Genomic DNA, 13,077 nt, shown 5'->3' with positions numbered 1-13,077 from the left:
ACCGTCCTGGAACGACGGAAGAGAGGCATCAAGTTCACGAATGATGGCCTCATAGTTCCCCTTATCATACAGTCAAATTGTTTTACTGCAAGCTTGACGTATTTCAGGAACAAAGTAAAAATTAGCGCGAATGACTTTGTGATCACTTATTTCATTTCGATATGTTATAGAAGACAGGCTGCCCGGATCTGTTGTTAAGATTAAGTCAAGAATATTGGCGGTATCGGAAGTGACTCGAGTAGGTTTTGATATCAGCTGAGTAAGATTAAAGTTTAGGCAGACATCAAGAAATTCGTTAGCTTCTTTTGCGTTGGGTGCTGACGAGGTTAGGTTCGTCCAATTGACGTTTGGGAAGTTAAAGTCCCCAAAGAGAAGGACCCGAGCATTTGGGTATTTGTTCGAACGTTTGGTTAAAATACTGTTAAGTTCGCGAGAGAAATCCGGACTACTTTTAGGGGTCCTGTAACAAACACCTAAGAGAACCGACTGTGGTGCGGAACGACAGATCAACCATACGATTTCGAGGTCAGAGGCTATTTTAAAAGCAAAGCATGAGAGTTGTTTGTTTACAGTAAAGAGAACGCCCCCGCCACATGTGCCGGGACGATCCTTTCAAAAGAGATTAAAGTTGTGCAAGTCGCCCAAAACTTCGCCGTCGGTGACGTCAGCAGTCAACCACGTTTCGGTTAGTATAAGTAAACTGCTACTGGATGAAGTTACAAGGTTCGACATGTGGTCGCGTTTATAGAGAAAACTGTGAATGTTAGTGAATATAACCGAAAAACTGAGATTAGCTTTGTTACCAAGAACAGAACCATTTAACGACCTTGGGTGGGAAGGGGTTGCTACAATTTTTCTTAGACAGTTCCGGTTGTATCATCAAAAACGTAGCGTTTAGAGCCCACACACAATGTTTTCTACCGTAGAAGGAAAGGACCCGATTTTTCTTTACCAAAGGCAAAAAGGTGCTTTCCTGCGTTCCGGACTTGCGGCGAGAAATCTTCCCCAATGCTAAAATCGCCGTCTTTAAGTTGAGGACCATTACCAAGGACAGTTTCCTTGGTTTTGAAAGAGGTGAATTTCAGTATTATGAGCCGACACCGGTCTGGAGAGTGGCGACCAAGACGGGGGGCACGCTCAATTTCCTTTGATTCAATAGATATTTTGAAGTGGTCTCTGCAGAACGCAGTGATTAGCTGCTCAGACTGTATACGTAGGTCTCGGATGGTGTGTCGTCCGCTATTCTGTAAAACAGCAAGTTGTTCCGTCCGGAACGGTTCTCCGCAACGTCCAGCCAAGCCTCCAGTACCGAGACCTGGCTAGCAGTCTGGGAGGTCATGGTTGTTATGGTGTCTAATTCCGTTTGTAGCGTTTGAACCTGATGGTTGTGCGATTATAAGTTGTCGATTCTTTCGCCTAGTGCGGAGATTGCTTTAGCGGTGTTAGAGAGCTGGCATTTTAGGCTCTGCATGTCACCAATAAGCTGGGCTTGACCGGAAGACAAGCTTTTATGTTCATTTAGAATTTCTTCTATGGTGGGGGGTCCAGGGTTACTTTTGATGTCACCAGATAACATCAGCAGCAGAGAAAAAAGTGTTCATACAATCAGACACGATACAAACACAGCACTGGGGGCTCGGTAGCTGAATAAGGCATCGATTGCTTGATTTTTTAGCGAAAAGGCAATACTCGTTACTGACCTGCATGACAAACAGAAGTGGGTTAGACCGTGTCGTGGCACAGCCACCGAGCCCACGGAGCGCGCCGGGCAAGAGGGGACGATTTATACACAGTGCGCCTGATGAAGTCGATGACGGTGTGGCCTTGATTTCCCTTTCGAGCGCCCAGTTTTCAGTTTCCAGCGCCGTAGAAACTGCGGTGGCCAACGCTGGGAGGAGGCGCTTGTCATCCACGGTGACAAGGATTGCCGGGAAAGGGTTGTTCACGTGGATGGCTGATTCTGGGCCCAGAAGAACGGGGACCAGCACGCAGGAGATAGCGCAAACGAAATCCTGCATGGCGAACAGAAGTGGGTTAGACCGTGTCGTGGCACAACCACCGAGCCCTGGCTGCTGGCTGCTGGCTGCTGCAGTCGGCTGCAAGAGCTCGGGCACTGGTTTCGCTTGTGAGGGTATTAAAACCATCTTCAGTCTGGAGCTTAACGGCACGAGATCTGCCTATGGCTGCCGCGGTCGCCCATGCGCTTTGGCGTTCGTTGGACGATTTATTGGCTACCGCCATTAAATCGTCAAAGCTATCGCCACCGGTCGAAGGCTTGGACTGATCGGGCACGCAGCCAAAAGTTGAGCCAGTTACCACGAAGACAGGGTGGAAACTAGCTAACTTGTAGCTCTTGTACGCATTTTTTCGATTTTGTTATGTTCCTCACAGCAGTGTGATTGCGTAAAAACCTGAAATAAATGTGCTCAGCAAGATCCAGGTCCCGCCTTCACTCCCTTTCCTGGTTTAGCATGCAGAGCATTGAATCCCACAATTCGATCATTACCACAGCGCACCCGTAATGTGCAACCTAAAAGTATAAACCCGAATCTTGACGTCTAAAAGGTCACTAAAGGCCCAACAAGATTTTGTGCTAACTAAAGGATCGTACCACTCCCGGCTTTTGTTGGGCGAGAAACGACGCGTTATTTCCTGCGAAATACGTAAATAAAGCTGGCGTTTCTCTCACCCGCTTCACATTCATTTTTATTATCGTAACCATTGCGTCGCAACCTGGGAGCGCATCCCCACTGCGTTCTCCCTCTGGGGACTTGGGCGGCAGCGAAGAGCGGTGCGAGCAAAACAGCTTGCGGGACGGCGTGGCGCGGCGCGGCACGCCGTCACACAGATCTACTGCGGCAATGTTTCCTGGAGAAGGATGCTGGCTTGTACTTTTGATTTTAAATACGATAGTCTTTCTTGGGCTACCTAAATCCCTGAAATTTTGTTTTGTCTGTATGTCTGTTTGTATGTCTGTGTCTGTGACTCGACTAAGCCAACCGGCCAAAGTAATACAATGTCTGCGCAATACTCATATATTTTCAACGTCTGAGTTCCGTGTCAACGCTCATATTTGTCAACATTGCTGAACAAGAAGAAGACATTACGCAAATTTGAGGCGGAAAATCTATACATAAGTGATATCTGCAGTGTTCCTTTATTTCCAAATTCATGAATGCTTGGGATTTGCGGCAGCAAATGAAATACTAGGTCAATTGCATAAAATCGTCGCCTGCCGTTGCCAGTGCTCCTATAGCTCGTGGCAGTATTTAAGAAATCAAACGGCAACAGAAACGAAACGTTCCACGTTTTACGTTCCGCTTGGAACGCTCATGGAGAAGGGCAACGTGGTTCAATCAAATTTGTAGTAAGGCCACTCAATGCACGCGCGTCTCCGCCGTTCGGAAGCGCTTGCACCGATGCACCCGGCCTGGAGCAGTGGAACGCGGTAAATTTAAATTTACTTCATCAAACCTTTAGTGTGTTTACCTTGGGAGGAGCGCGACCGAAAAAGAGCAGCATGAAAGGTGAGCGGGAAAGCGAAGGGAGTCATTTACTTGGGAAATGTCAAGAAAGACTATCGTGTTTTGTCGACATTTTCAACGAAACGAGCAGATACGCGGCTAATTTTTTTCGCCGACTGAATGAGAAACGCGTTTAGATGCTCTAACCGCCGGTGTACCAGCCTGCTCCGGCCTCCCAGACCCAATCGAGCTGCCTGCGAGCACGGGGCCGCCTTTGAGGCAACAAGCGCCGTTTGAAATATTGTCACGGAACAGTTATGTGAATATGAGAAGAGATACGGTATGTACTGTTTGGTTTGAATTTTATAAAAGGACGACAAACGCTCCTCAGCTAACGGTCTTTGTGCTCTCTCGCTGGCATTGTTCAGCATTTTAAATATTGTGAATGCATTGTATTTCCATGTTTCTGCCTCGTAACAATATCACCCTCTGGCACCGTTCATGTTGGCGCCTTTACATCACCTACTCTGGCGATCACAGCCATCTCATATTATCTTCCCTCGCGCAGCGCAAACCTAGCGGGAAAAAAACTCTCTTGAGCCTTCTCGGCAGTCATCTGAGCAGTTGTTACGGAGCTTTCGGGACGGCCAGCGACGAAAGACGCCGCTAACACGCCAAACGTGTGCAGCCCGTCGCCGTACCATCGAGTAGCTTATAAACCCGTGACTTATGTCACGATTTTGCAACAAGTGGATCGTTGTAGCCACAGACTGCATGACGCGATACGCAGAAAGCTCCGCTCTTCCCGAGGGGACTGCACCAGAGGTCACCGAAAAACTGCGCTACGACATGGAGCACCTGAAGTTCTAATCTAGGACCACGGAACGGCTTCAACTCCAGGACGCACAGAATTAGCCCAATATACGCTACAGCAGCTCGCATCAGCGAAGTACCACTGCCTACTACTCCCAAACGAACGTACTTACCGAACTTTTCAACACGGCGATAGTTGATATGCTATGTCCGTAGACGCTGACCATAAGGTATGGGACGAACTTTTTCGGTCACGTTTTAGGGGTGAACCCACTTAGGGTCTCGGGCTGTCGGCGTCTCCTGTCATCATCGTCGCGTCAAGTAGTCACGGTTATAAAACACCGGGACACTCCTTTTCCAACGCCTTACGCTAGAACGTAACGCGTTCTAAAAGAACACACCGGGGAACTAGTTTTCCAACGCATCGCTCTAGAACGCTTCGTGCTTAAAGACGCGAGATTTTACAGCAAATCTGTAATCCTCTACCCCCAATGGTATCATCTCAGCGGGCGAAAACGTCAAGGCGTCAAGAATGCATTATACACTGCGTGCTTCGCCCTTCGCGAGATTTCACGTTAATGGAGATGGCTCGGGATTTTTCCCTTGTCATAGAGTGGGGAAGCCCTTCTCTAGCAATGAATTCAAATAAGCTGTGCCCCCGTTATGTTTTATTAGAGTTTCTTAAACTTTATGTACAACAAACCTATTCAGGAAACTATGACGATGAGGCCGTTCGAGCTTGTGTATGGAAGGCAGCCGACGACAACGTTCGACGCCATGCTGCAGCACGTAAAAAGCGGCGGCATCAATGCCAACGTTAAGGGGTAACTATACACAATACAGAGAGGGCCCATCAGCTTGCTTGAGTTTGTTCAATGGACCACCAGCTCATGAACGCCGAACACTGCAACATCCGATGCCGAAATATCTGGTATCGCGTAGGTGCGCTTGTGTGGATTTCGACTCCGATCCGACTACGCGATCTCAGTGTGAATCTTTTGAGGCTCTATTTCGGACCCCAGAGAATTCAACCACGCGTGGGCCAACTTTTATACAATGTTGTTCCCGTGGGTGACAAAAGACCACGACGGTGCACGCGGGCCCATATCGTACGCTCTGTTCGCCTGGAATCTTACCACCCCAGTTTATGAAGTTTATTATTAAAGACGGTAGTCGGTCTTGGGTTACTTAAACACAGAAATTTTGGTTAGTCTGCATGTCTGTCTATCTCTGTCTCCCTGTAACACGATTAATCCATCCGGCCAAAGTGAAACAGCAACTTCGCAATAGTCTTATATACCCACAGCCAAATCTAAGTGTCTAATCCCAGTGTTAATGTTCATACTTGTCAACATTGTTCAACAAGAAGAAGAAATTACGCAAATATAAGGCAGAAAATCAATACATGAGTGATATTTGCAAAGTTCACAGATGTTTGCAAAAATTCACGGATGCTTGGGTTTTGCGATACCAAATAAAAGACTACATGAACTGCAGAAAACCACCGTCTCGTGTTGCCCGCACTACCTGGAGGCATTTTAACAAAATCAAACCGCAACAGCAACGAAGAGTTCCTCTAGGTAGGTCCCATGTTCCGCTTGGAACGCTCGTGGTGTAGGCAAACGTGGTTCTATAAACGTTGTCGTAGGGTGCCTGGATTCCCGCGAGTGTCCGCCGTTCCGCAGCACTGGCATCGAGACACCCGACTTAGAGCAGTGGAACGCGGTAAAGTAAATTGACCGGAGCAAACCTTTAGCGCGTTACCTTGGGAGGAACGAGACGGGGGGAGGGGGGGGAACGGCATGAGAGGTGAACAAGAAATAAAAGGGAGGCATTTACTTACCTCCCTTCTCTGATAGCTTGCCTGCCTTCTCTTATAGCCAGTCGACTATCGCCTTTCCCCGACATTTGCAGCGAAAGAAAGAGATACGAGGCCAATTTTCTCCTTGGCGCTACGGGCAGTCTTGTTTAACAGGAAGAGGTTGCGCCCTGTGGTTCCTATACTGGACTGCTATTCAGTGTTCTCGAACTCATTGGATGGTTCGAGAAAGAAAAGTACTGAGAGATAAAAGCTTGCAGCTCAAACGCCGCGGCAATTAAATCGCCAATGCTCGACTGTGCGTGTTGTTTTATTGACTGCTTCTTTGCCGCTAGGGTTTTTTTTTTTCAAAGCTAAAGTTCGCTCATAAAAACCTTGTTTACTGAAAGAACCCCGCATCTTTCTCGGCTACACGACAATATAATGCCATTCAGTGACACAAACAGTTCAAATATGCACCCTGTTATAATGGTGAGTAACAAAAAGGAGTAAACCACGCTGTAGTTACAGCAAGTTGCACAGGCTGAAATATAATTGCAGCAATGCGGGTGGTTGTTGTTATGACACTCCATTTTGATTGGCAAAAAATGTCTAAAGAGGTCGTGTTGCAGAATTTCGAACTCAGTGTTTCGGCCTTGAGTCGATCGTTAGTGCAGGACACGAATGCGTCCCTGGCGTCTCCTGGCTCCCACAGGTCGCTTTATTTCCTGAAAAGAGAAAGCAATAGGTTAAATTACAAACTTTGCAAAGCTGACAATGAAGAAAACATTAAAGCTCTGAGCAAGTAAATCTTTCGGCATCAGTTTTGCCACCCCGACTTGTGATTGCTGGTGGTCTTCATTTATCTATGGCAACAGTAGAGAGTGCCAAAATATCTTGGTCACACACGTTTTCGACAGTTAGATATGAGCACGTGTAATACTAAATCTCGTGTGTATGCAGATATCTTTACGCGACCAAATCGGAAAGTAGTGTATCCGAAATTTTAAAAACGAATACTGAAGGAATTTATCATTAAGTATCCCTTAAACATTGCTTACCCCTTAATAAGAAACGTAACTTAAGTATTGACCGATTGTGAGGTTTTAACGCACCGCCGCCACGCAAACGATGAGACGGAATGGAGGGCTCCGGATTAATATGGACGACCTTGGGATCTCTAACTTGCGCCGAAATCTCGAACACACGGGCGTTTTCGCTTTTCGCTTCCATCAGAAAAGCGGCAAAATGCAAAATTTGAGCGCTAACTGCCGTCTTCTCGCCGACGGCGCATAGCTGCTGCTGCGGCGGCATGCACTTCCGAATTCTCGCTTTTTCATCACTGAGCCTCGCCTCAGGAAGTACTTCCTTCTCCTTAACAAGCGATCGTGTCATCAGTGAACGCACGACAGCGTGCTGTACTCTGGCGTTATTTCGTAGTGCGCCGCCGCTGCCAAGCATGTCTCGCGCGGCCTTGGCATACCACTTTCCCCCTCACCCTTCCGCCCTACTCTCCTCCTCGCTACATCTCAGGTGCCTCCTAGATGTCTGGGTTACAACGGGTCCGACGGTGAGGGACGCCGCGAAACTACAGGAGCGGGCACATAAGAGCTGCGCTTTAATACCGAGCTTACACTGAAAACAGGTTGCAGTCCCACAGCCTACCGTCCTGCCGGCCGTCGCGTAAAGAGGCTTAGCCCGCACCCACAAACGTTGCATGACGCCTGTGGCCGACGGGCCAGCGCCGCGGAGGAAAGAGACGCCGACGTAGTGCTGGCGTTTGAGGCTGGTAACCAACTTCGTCTTCTTCCCTCTCGTGTGGCGCCACACCCTACCCATCACGATAGTGCTGCTGCGGATGCTGCTACAAGGTCTTTCCCTGGACCTATCAATTCAAAAAGTAAGCTCCAGATAAGGTAGCTCCCGAACTATATGAAGCATGCCCTCTCCCGACCAACATTGCAGACTGTGACGCTAGCTCTCTGAGTCTTGCGCGGGGCTTTGGGAAAGCTCAAAAGAAGGAAAGGTTTTCTGAAAGCCCAAATTATCCTTGCACACGCCGACCATCCTGATGCGGCCGGACACCCACTCGCAAACCGGCACGGATGGTGTACGTGTCGCAGTGCCGGCACCGGCACCGTGGTGCTGCGTCTGCACACGGAAGCACGCAAGGATGTGCGGCTACAGTTTGTCGCCACTCGCGAGAAAGAACTCACTGCTAGAACGAACTTGAGCACTTGAGGAATGGGATGATAGTGTGGCGAAATTCCTAAAGAAATTGTCATCTCTAATGCTACAGCTAGTGCAAGCGGCAAATAAATATGTGCCGTAATAATAAGCGAAAGTTCCGTACAAGGGACCGGCCGTGTAATGAGCTGATTGATTCGATCCCTTGACAACGCTCGCCACGCGGGCGTGCATCCCATTTGGTGCAGAAGTCCAGCCCACCTCTGCGCTAGCCTCGTCTATGTGGGCCTCAGTTACTCGGAACTGCACTCAAAATTTTAACCTCCTGAACACGTTTTTCATATACTCTGCCTGAAAAAAGACTGCAAGATACAAAGTATGACAGCTCAATTACGCGTGTTCATGGCACGATATACCAGACAAAAGTGGAGACTTTGAAGCCGAAATTGAGAAGAACGCGGCCATCACGGCCAGGCTGAAGTGACGTACTAGACGGCGAGCGATCGGCCGCATGCGGCCGGCCGTCCGGAGCGAGCGTGCGTGCAAAGCTAAATTGGCTAGAATGGCTTAGGAACGCTTCTCCCTCGCAGCAGCCATTCGAGAAGCGCACCCAGTCGAGCTCGAACCGTTCTCCTGGCTGGCCGGAGGAGAAAGCACACGGGCGGCTGCAATGTTACTTCCGCTTCATGGCTGTTCGCACGATCAGATGGAAGGTGCAGCGTCACCTGCGATGGTGCTATTTGAATTATTTCTAGCTACTTGACAACGAGTTTAATAAGGCCAGCAGCCATGTACTACTTGGTTTGGTGGTACGTACTGTACCTTTAAAGTAAATTTGGCCGAGGTGAAATTTGAGTGCAGTTGGCCGGTAAAGAAGTTTTCTGAAATATGACTGAAGTTGGCCTGAAGGAAGGAAAGAAGGAAGGAAGGAAGGTTTCTAAAATATTCGGGAACCTATTCTTATTCGGGCACTTTTCGGAGTCTTAAGAAAGGCTGGTTTCAAGCATACGTAAAGTATGCTTTCTGAATTAAGCTTGGAGGCAACACATGCTTGGCTTCTATTAATAATGAGCCCCTTCAACGGGTCTTTTAAATTATTTCCGTAAATCATAAATGGTCTTAAAACCTAGTCAGCCAACATATCTAGTATTTTGAATAGGAGGTCACGGAGTACCTCAGCGATTAATTATTCTTCCCAATAATAACTTCCCCAAAAATTTCTCTCTATTCCGGTTCTGGTGTTCTTCAAGCGCTCAAACTACGTCAATCAAGCAATGCAGGAGGTATTGGCCAGCTATCTTTCAGTTGGGGCAATAAACGCTTTTGACAGCCACTTTTGACAAAAGAAAGGCCAGAAAGCCACAATCTTCCTTTCATAGAGCTGCCTGTAGGGCACTCTAGGGCATGGGCGGTTGCTCAATCAGTTATCAACCACTTCCTGCAGCGTGCCATGCCAACGTTTTACGAGGTTGACACTGAGACAATGCATCGTGATGGTCGGCTGCAAAATTAGTAACATGCTGCCATCTTCGCTAATTAAACTGCTGGTTCATCTCCGCTGTTAGTATGACATTACCCACGACGCCTTCTGTATGTAGGCGCCAGTGGTATATCGGCCAAGACGCTCATTCATAGGAAAATCTAACGTTAGCAACAGAGGCCTTAATGAGTAGGGAATTTTCACAATAGATATGGTGCCACAAGTTATCAGGGTATGCAGAGTTGCGCTGCTGCTGCTCCTGCTTGCGATGGCAAACACGGGTGGAAAAAAATAAGCAGTGGCTTAGCTCTGCTATACCAGGATATACCTAGCGTGAGCTAAAGTTCACCTGGTTATTCTTAGGTTTCGTAGTTGTCTAGGAGTAGCTGATTATCATGCTTACTGCTGATGAAACAATTTACAATCCAATCCAATAGCGGCGGTGGCGGCTCCTCCGGCGCGCAAGCGGTGCGCCGTGAGACGTCACTGCTCCTCGCTCATGCACAGCACGGCTGTCCAAGAGCCACGCGAATCTGTTCAACGTCGGCCAGTGTAGCTCACGCTACAAAACATGCATGTATGGCTCACCCCTTCTGCGGCTTGCCACCAGAGCCGGCCTTCTTGGGTGGCGCCTTGTTCGGTGCCGGCCGGGCTGTGGACGTCGCCTCGGTGTTGTCCATGGTCGACGTGGCAGCATCAGAGAAGTGCGCGGCCGAAGAGGCGCCGAGTGAGTAGCCACCCTGCGCCGTGCCTCCCCCGTCCAGCCACACCCGGTGCCGGAGGAGCTTGGAGCACACCACCCGGGCGGGACAGAGCGGGTGTGGAGCGGCGGACGCAGCCAGCACCAGCAGCTGCTCGGATGGAGACACGGAGGAAAGGCCAGAGTGCACCTCTTGTACACACCATCTCAGAAAGCGGGAGGGCATTTTTGGAATTTCACTCGTGGCAACAGAGCGAAAATGGAATTATCCGGAGCCCCATCGTGGCGGCCGTGGCCTAGTGACCTGGTCAATGCCACAATAAAAAGCATCGCAGACTTAGAAGCTTGGAAGCTGGAGCGGAATTCCGAGTGGTGTTTGTTTCGAAGACGCCCATTTCGCGTCCATTCCAGGCACGCAGTAGTTGCTCTTGCGAGACCTGCAACCAGTGAACGTGCTGCGTCACATCGAGTCGCCTGATTTCGGCCAATCAAGGCTCGCTCGAAAACGTCATTTTGAAGCCGACATGAAACGGACAAAACTCGATATTCCTCCATGGATGGAGTTCGTAGCGGCACATCAGGAACCAAATGATGCGGACCACACTCGTTCAGTGGCGACGCCTCGCTCTGGCGGCGCAGAGGAATGCCGATGCCGGATCCGAGCAGTTTTATGTCCCGCAACAGATTTCGCTAGCTTAACCTGCGACAAGTGCTTCTGACGTTATCTGGCCGTCGCAGGAAGAGATGTTTTCCCTCCTGCAGCATTACTTCTTACTCTGAGCTCATGGCTTTCTTATAGGAGTTCTGTACGTCAGTGCGCCCTGTTCTAGCTCGCTTACCATTGAAATATTGTCAGTGTCTCTTTACGTTTAGGGAAACTGGGGCTACCGGAATTCCTTAGGCGTTTTTTTTTTGAAGTCAGGCAAGTCCACCTCATCCGAATTTGAGAAAAAGACGGAAATTTGTCAGCGAACCTAAATGCAATGCTGCGAAAGCTTTTAAATCACATATTTACACGTCAGCTAGGGAAATTTCATGGCCACAAAAAATTAAATACGAGATGTACAATAATGGTACGATAAGTGCGGATTGGGCTCGTACTGAATCGAGACATTCAAGTTGGCGTGGCATTCCTGTAAAACTTTATGGCAATTGACTTTTAAGAATGGTACGATGAAGTGTTCATGGAAAATGCAATAAACATAGAAACAGAGATTCAAGAACAGCACAGCTATAAACGAAGTGAAGGTGAGTCGTCTTGGCACCATGAGCAGCTCTTTTCAAATTTTCCACTTAAATAATTCTCTTGGGCATGCGGGAAGGCAAGCCCTCACGAAGTAAGCAAGCTTTTCATTGCTTTGCCATAAATTTCTAAAATGCGTCACAAGAAGGCTGTTCACATCTTCTTCTATACCTTAATGAACTGGCTCCCCAGCAAACCACGTTACGTCGTGCAGATATCCCGGAGACGTCAGCAACCGACATCGCAGATGTCCAGGAGACGGACCGTTGGGGTCGGAGTTACATATATACAACGTTGCTACAACCGCAAAAAACCCATCCAAATCACACGAAGGATCACGTCCAATAGACGTCTCATGGTACTTTTATAAGCTGTTTACGGGATGTTACCTTAGTGGTACGTCTTATGGATATTGTAGTGGTACGCATGCAAGACGTATATAGATGTCTGTTCTACGTTGGTTTTCTGTCTTTGGCACAAGCATTAATTTGTTATATTCATGACTTGTGTACGTTAGTATGATATTGTTGATATGAACCTGTATGCCTGAAATTTACATTCTTTATACATTACTTGGAAGTTTGGCCAGCCTCCTTTCCAAGGTTACCTACGTGTTGTGGGTATTTATACTTCAAATACATGCCTTACTAGCTACTTAGCACTGTTTGCTGTTACTTGTCAACTAGTTTCTAGATTAATGTGTTTCCACTTTTGAAGTGCTGCATACTGCATGAAGTCTCATATGTGAAGTGCCAAGCTAACCACACAGTCTCGCAGAAGCACACGAAGCACAGCTCTAAACAAGAAATGTCGTGTCGAAAACAAGAGGCAGTAAGTAGCAGCAAACCAGTCCTGATCAGCACAAGCGCCCTGGACACTAAGGCAACCACAGTAGCGTCATCGAATTGTACCATACAGCACGGCTGTACAGGCCTTCTGCAAATAAACTATCACAGAAACAATTCAAAAATTAAACTATTTAAAATCACAGTCTCCCATCCTATCTGTAAGTACCTGCAGTTAGGTAGTAAGAACGCTTTCAAAGTAAACATAAAACACAAGAGTTAAGGCAAAACAGTTTATATTGACTTCCCAATTATGTAATATGCTTTCGCAACACAACCACTTTAATTTTCATTCCTATCTGCCCTGGCCCACATGGTACACATTGTACAATTATAAAAATAGTACAAATATTCATGACTATAAATAAGTCACACACAGGAGAACGGTTGACAAAAAATAGGAAGAAAAGCAAACATGTAAACCCAGGGTACAAGTACAAGATAGCTATGCAACTTGAAATATCGCACATATTGCAACTTGAAATATTGCAACTTGAAATATCGCACATAATAATTGGGTGAAAAGCAACGCAAGAAAAGTGTGAAA

The 13,077-nt window shown here is 47.7% G+C and overlaps 1 protein-coding gene across 1 annotated transcript; it reads right to left on the bottom strand.

The window, feature by feature from the left end:
• Positions 1-6,561: 6,561 nt before the first annotated feature.
• LOC144142178 (uncharacterized) lies at positions 6,562-12,401 on the bottom strand. Its single transcript, XM_077673556.1, has 2 exons — positions 10,331-12,401; positions 6,562-6,803 (listed from the first exon to the last, which is right to left on the bottom strand). Exons 1-2 carry the CDS (start codon positions 10,666-10,668, stop codon positions 6,797-6,799), a joined length of 345 nt encoding a protein of 114 aa, XP_077529682.1. The 5' UTR covers positions 10,669-12,401; the 3' UTR covers positions 6,562-6,796.
• Between the last annotated feature and the right edge of the window lie 676 nt (positions 12,402-13,077).

This window comes from Haemaphysalis longicornis, unplaced genomic scaffold, assembly GCF_048455015.1.
Source record: "Haemaphysalis longicornis isolate Haplotype H1 unplaced genomic scaffold, Haemaphysalis longicornis Haplotype H1 scaffold_6, whole genome shotgun sequence".
Classification (NCBI taxonomy): Eukaryota; Metazoa; Arthropoda; class Arachnida; order Ixodida; family Ixodidae; genus Haemaphysalis; species Haemaphysalis longicornis.
The sequence above is the reverse complement of the archived record's forward strand: the minus strand, read 5'-3'. Positions and strand labels throughout refer to the sequence as shown.

Excerpts from the sequence above, each read along its gene's own strand:
- LOC144142178 (XM_077673556.1), bottom strand. The coding sequence starts at position 10,668 with ATGCCCTCCCGCTTTCTGAGATGGTGTGTACAAGAGGTGCACTCTGGC.